This window comes from Cnephaeus nilssonii (assembly GCF_951640355.1).
Source record: "Cnephaeus nilssonii genome assembly, chromosome: 4".
NCBI lineage: Eukaryota > Metazoa > Chordata > Mammalia > Chiroptera > Vespertilionidae > Cnephaeus > Cnephaeus nilssonii.
The window spans coordinates 47,763,677-47,769,820 of NC_137075.1; the positions used below are offsets into that span (position 1 = coordinate 47,763,677).

General features: G+C 43.0%; 1 protein-coding gene across 1 annotated transcript; it reads left to right on the forward strand.

Annotated features, from left to right (window-relative positions):
* The first annotated feature begins 2,529 nt into the window (after positions 1-2,529).
* LOC307098685 (normal mucosa of esophagus-specific gene 1 protein) lies at positions 2,530-5,677 on the forward strand. Its single transcript, XM_079769714.1, has 4 exons — positions 2,530-2,802; positions 2,945-3,033; positions 3,966-4,026; positions 5,307-5,677. The coding sequence occupies exons 1-4, from the start codon at positions 2,767-2,769 to the stop codon at positions 5,373-5,375; spliced, it is 255 nt and encodes an 84-aa protein (XP_079625840.1). The 5' UTR covers positions 2,530-2,766; the 3' UTR covers positions 5,376-5,677.
* Positions 5,678-6,144: the final 467 nt, after the last annotated feature.

Consider the following 6,144-nt stretch of genomic DNA (forward strand, 5'->3'; position numbering starts at 1 on the left):
AGTCGTCCTCTCTCTTTACTCTTTTTTTTTTGTTCTTTATATATAATATATATATATTATTGATTTCATAGATGAAGGGAAAGGGACACAGAGATAGAAACATCAATGATGAGAGAGAATCATTGATTGGCTGCCTCCTCCACACCCCTACTGGGGATGGAGCCTGCAACCCAGGCCTGTGCCCTGACCAGGAATCAAACCAGCAACCTCCTGGTTCATAGGCTCAACCATTGAGCCATGTCAGCTGGGCTGTTTCTTTACTCTTTACTCTTTAGCCTCTTTTATCTGAAACAGTTCCTTAGTCTTTATTGACCTTGGAGTTTTTTGAAGAGTACAAATTATTTTATAGAACAGTGCTTCCTGATCTGTATTTGTCTGATATGGCACCATAATAGATTCAGGCTCTGCCTTACCAGTGAGCAGTATGTAAGTGCTGTGTCCTCAGAGATCATGTTAATTTTGACCGCTTGTTTATGGGATTGTTCAGTTTCTCCACTGTATAGCTATTATTTTTCCTTTTATAAGTATTTTTAAGGAGGTAGATTATATATACATCTTTATTTTCCATTATTATGAAAGCAGTTAGAATGCTAGAAAATACAGATGAACACACTTGGTATTTAACCTTCCAGTTCCTTATGCATGCATAGATAAGACATGGTTTACTATGTAACTTGTTTTTCTCATCTAACAATATCAGGTAAGCATCTCACTGAGCCTTTCTTCACAAGTATATGCAAATGAGACAGACATGGCACTAATAGGGCAGCTGGGAGCATGGGTCTCAGACAAATCATGCAGGAAATTACATACAACCAAAAGGAGTTAAGGGTCTGATCAGAGCGTAGTGCATGAAATATATGAAGTCACAAATATTAAGTTGGAAAATTTTCTATTTCTGACTGAAGCCAGGACACATTGATTAAGACAAACCTCACTATTTGGGGAATAATTATTTATAGGTATATAATTCATCTAAGTTATTTTAACAACATGACCCCTCACTTTTGAGTAGTAGGGGAAATACCTAGGAAACTTAGAATTCTGACAGCTTTCATTCATATTCTCCATCAGTATTGGTTTTATAGGACAAGGCAGCATTGAGCCTTTGCCATCCCTAGGCTGGGCCCCCTGGCTGGAACCCCTCCCTCAGGCTCTAGCTGGGGGCCCTTGTTTTTTTCCTAGAAAAGGTTTCTAATTGTCACTCGGGAATTCTAGTACCCATACTTTGGTTAGAAGCTGAATTTTGATGTGAAAACGTCTCATCAGAACTTTGGAAGCCCCCTGAGGACAAAAGCCATGTGTTTTCTCATTAAAATACTCAATAAATGATGATGTCAGATCAAGGATTTCTTTGACTCCGTTTTCTCCCCCAAGTTTAATGGGGTAATATCGGTTAGTAACGTAAATTTCAGGTGTACACCTTGTTAAAACATCTGTATTGTGTGCTCACCACAGAAGCCCAGTCTCCTGTCACCATATATTTACCCTCTTCATCCTCCCCCACCTCACTTACCCTTTGGTAACCACCACCAATCTGTTGGCTTTGACTCTGTTTTAATCTGATTTGAGGGTGGCTCTGGACAGCTTCCAAAAGTTGTTCTTAATTGGTGAGAAAATTAAAATACTTCAGTTTCTAAGCACCTGGGAAGTATAGCTTTCCCCGTGCATTGAGCAAAAACTCCTTTCTGAGCCACATTAATAGCCTCAGAAAAAGGTACACCCCCAGACCTGCCTAAATTGAGCAAATCCAGTATTTGCTAAACCTGGTAATTAGGTATCCACTGATGGGTAGGCAGAATTAATTTTAACAAAAAGTATTTAATAAAGAATATTTTTCTTACAAAGCCTGAGCTGGGCTGACTAAAATCTAATTCCTGGTGTGTGGGAACCAAGCAGTCATAGCTCCACGTCCCTGAAAGCCTGGGTTGCAGCAGCTAGAGAAAGTACTAGAAGTTTCTGGTGGGGAGGGGAAGCTCCCCCAAGGGGATTATGGGCTTTGGGGCAGCCACAGAGGATGAAGTGTCCTGAGTGGGTTCCTTTGGGGTTTGAAAGGTGGGAGCTGTGCCTGCTAGGCATCCTGGGGAAGACCAAAGCCCATACTGACCTTGCATCTCCCACAAGTTCATCAACCTGGGCATTAAGTGAAGGGGAAATGTGGCTTTCTGGGTGTCATTGTAATTTAGCTGCCTCTGGCTCTGCAGCTCCTTTTCGGGCCCCTTTTTAGAGCGCTGGTTTTCTCCCAGGCCCTGGCCAGCAGCGATCCCCCTGTTCTCAGTTCCACCTGCTGGGCGCCCGGAGCGCCAACGCCCGGCCAGGGCAGGCGCGGACGGCGGGTAATAATCGCGGCGAACGGCAGGGGGCGCCCGCGCCCGCATTCGGCTGCGCAGGGTCCGCGTGCGCGGCGTCCTGCAGGGGGCGCTCTCGCGCCGGGCGCCGAGCGGGGAAAGCGAGTCAGGTCCCGCACGTCCCCGACCGGACCCATGACCCGAACGCCGCGGCCCGGCCCTTCCGGGGCGGCGGTGGTCAGTTTATAAGGAGCGCGCCCGGCCGGTGAGGTCGTGGTGGTTAGCATCCTCCGCGCGCGTCGGCCGCCCCGCCCCGCCCCGCCCCGCCCTCAGCTGAGCCGGCCGCGGGCTGCCTCGGCGAGTTCGTTGGACCTGTTGGCGCCCACAGGTTGGTCCCAGTGGCTGAAATTTGATCAACATCTTGGATTTTTAAATTTATTTATTTACTCTAGATTTGGCCTTCTACACCGCGGTCATCATGAACCTTTTCCAACTCCTGATGAAAAAGAAGGAAGTAAGTATTTAAAGCGGTTGAAAAATCTTGACTAAAATTTTTGATTTTTAAAGATGAACAGGTGGTGCGTAGCTATTCTGTTACATCTCACACTGAAGCATCGGGATTTACCCTTAATTAATTAAATGTTCTTCTCTGTTAGCTTATTCCTTTGGCGCTGATCATGACGGTGGCAGCGAGTGGAGCGTCATCTTTTGCTGTGTATTCCCTTAATAAAAAATCCGATGTGATGTAAGTAGACATCATTCATAGAAACGTTTTTAGAAATGTTAGGATGACCTTCCGTTTATGAAATGTATGATATCAGTTTCCTATCGCCCCCCTCCCCCCGCCCCTGACAAAACAGTCCTGCTGAGAAAGGTGGTCAGGGCTGGAAAGCATCCTGGTATCAGAAGACTTTAAATTATGATATTCATAAAATTAGTTTGTTCCTTAATTCTAAATGTCCTTTCATCCACTGGCACGCCCTCTTCTCCTGCAGCAAAGTAAAGTTTGATTTTTTTTTAAACTTAAGTTTTGACATTTAAAATTCTTAAATGGTCTTTTGGGATATCAAACTTAGATCATTTTAAATGAAATTTTACATGTTCAGTTTACTAAAAAAAAAAATAAAAAAAAATTTCAGTTTACTAGAAAGATCTCTCCTAATGCGGTAGAGTTTGTAGATTTAGTTGTTTGCAATGGACCTAATCTCAGCTGTGGATATAATAAGGTAAAATACCGTGCATCCTGGAATGTGAGGAAGAGAGAAACGTGAAACTGAGCTCGTAGGGCTAGAAAGGGCAGCTCTGGAAGAGGGACCAAGGACCCCGCAGGTCGCCGCTGCAGAGGTCAGGCCCAGCCCTTCTGTTGGTCCTATGGGCAAGGACATGTGTGCGTCCTCTTAGCCTGGACTTCCACCCCTGGTGCTATTCAGTGAGAGCATTCTCCAATCGAGCCCAGTAAATCAATCCAGACCTCCTGACCTGCAGAGGAGATAATCCCTAATGTCTGAGCCAAACCGCGAAGCCCCTTTAAGGCATCTTCCATCAATTGCAGTTAACTAACAGATGAAAGCCTTAGCTTGCAATCTGGATCTGTCCCTAGCATGTTTATAGACCCCATATCAGAGTTGGTTTAAATTCACCTACGTTAACATTTAATCAGCTTTCTTTTATGTTTAGCATTGATCGAAGAGGAAATCCAGAACCTTGGGAAGCTGTGGATCCCAGTGTGCCTGGAAAGGTATTGCTGAATTAAAAAGTGATTTACATTTAGCCAAGCCTTAGCATCATTGTCAGCAAAATAGATTTACTACCTTTCACTTTTAGGGTGCCATTTGGTGTATGTAGTGTTACAGAGTTGTAGAGATCTAGTTCAGACCCTTGCTCATTATTCACAGGCATTTTATTTTTAAATATATATATATATATTTCAGAGAGCAGAAGGGAGAGGGAGATAGGAACATCAATGATTAGAGAGAATCACTGATCGGCTGCCTCCTGCACACCCCCTACTGGGAATGGAGCCCACAACCCAGGCATATTCCCTGACTGAGAATCAAACCATAACCTCCTGGTTCATGGGTCGCTGCTCAACCACTGAGCCACACCAGCTAAGCTTCACATGTGATTTAGACAACTTGGCCTCTCTGAGGCTCTCAGAATCTATAAAATGGGTACAATACAGTGTTAAGAGGATTAAAGAAGATAAAATACAGAGAGTCCTTTAGCACCATGCCTGGCCCATAGTAAGCACTCAAATATTAATATCTCATTTTTTCCATTATTTATCTAAAGTTAATATAAGGTCTATTATGGCCCATTACAGGAGTTCTGAAAACAGAAGCTGCATTTTAAGCAAAAGTAGCTAATATTCACTTACCTTTTTGAGACTATTGCAAATACTTTTTACATTTTAAATATTTTGGAAGTGAGAAACATTTAGTCTGTTAGATTGAAACTATTTCAGTCTGTCGGGAAAGCTATTTTGTTTTTAAACAAACTTTCAAATAACAGTTTGACCTGGTGAGGACACTTAGGATCTTTTAAAACTACCTACATCGCCTAGGTCCTGAGGTAACAGAAAAAGTGTGAGGGTAAATGAGAATCTCTGAATGTGAGTCCTTTAATTGAGTAATTACAGTGAGGAAATTTTGCCACACCCTGGGCTAGGAGCATTACACATCCACACTCAGGGAGCAGACTACTCTGTAAACTCATAAAACCATGGGGAATTTAAAAATCTAGATCCTGTTAAATGAAAGGGGCCGGATGGATAAGACCTTTCTCTCTGATCCTGTAACACTCAGGAACCCAAGGGCTTTTTGGAAGTTTAGTGTGATAGAAACCTGCCCTTATTACTGTTTTGTCCATGCTTTAGAGATGGGAAGAGGAGGTGATTGTTTCGCTACAAATGCTAAGGTGATGCTTTTTCTAAAGAGGAGTGTGGACAAATCCCAAAGGGGGATGTAAGGATGAAGGACCGATCCTAATGAAATGCTTTATTTTGCTTTTTTATTTAAGCTTATAACAATCAACCAACAATGGAAACCCATTGAAGAGTTGCAGAAGGTCCGAAGGGCAACCAGATGACCAGGCCTGGCCTCCTTCTGCCATAGAGGGCTCATGAATCTAGCGGAAACACTTCTGCACAAACGAGATTGTGAATCCAGTGTGCAGAAATGCTTCTGCTACGTTTCCAGGGCTTGCCTACATTTTTGGGCTCTGAATAAGGAATTATAAAGTTGGTGCAGCAATAACCACAGTCTAAAAAAATAAATTTCTTGTTGTAAATTTGAACTTTGAGATATTTATGTTTATGATGCTTGAATGTTTTAACGTATATAAAGATCCATAAATTTTATTATCTATAATAAAATACCATTTGTGCAAGATTTCTTAAAGGTTAGATACCTATTTAAATGGAGAAAAAAGTCTTATGGGAGAAAAAAACATTTTAAAGCATAGAGATTCATATTTTAATTAATATTCAGTGCAAATTTCTGTGTAAACTTTTATTCATCCACTAGAAATTTATTAAACACCTGCTGTTAGCTGGGCACTGTTTAGATACAGGTGAGATAAAGCAATGAACAAAACCAAATATTGAAGGGAGATGAATAAAAGATGGTGACTAGAGTGAAGGACAGTGAAGAAGAGATGGGGTGTGAGACGCACACGAAGACTGTGCCGGGATTCTGGTGGTGAGTGGGAACGTGGGGGATGCTGAGACTGGCCCTAGGATGAGGGTGGTGGGGAGGAGGGTGCACAGCACCCCGCAGCGTCTGGGGCCCCTCCTTACTCTGGCCAGTGGTGACTTGGAGACCAAAGGAGCAATCAAACCCAGCTTGCCCTTGGTTCC

Excerpts from the sequence above, each read along its gene's own strand:
- LOC307098685 (XM_079769714.1), top strand. The coding sequence starts at position 2,767 with ATGAACCTTTTCCAACTCCTGATGAAAAAGAAGGAA. Across the intron at positions 2,803-2,944 it reads TCCTGATGAAAAAGAAGGAA|CTTATTCCTTTGGCGCTGAT; the intron begins GTAAGTATTTAA and ends CTTCTCTGTTAG. Across the intron at positions 3,034-3,965 it reads AATAAAAAATCCGATGTGAT|CATTGATCGAAGAGGAAATC; the intron begins GTAAGTAGACAT and ends TTTTATGTTTAG.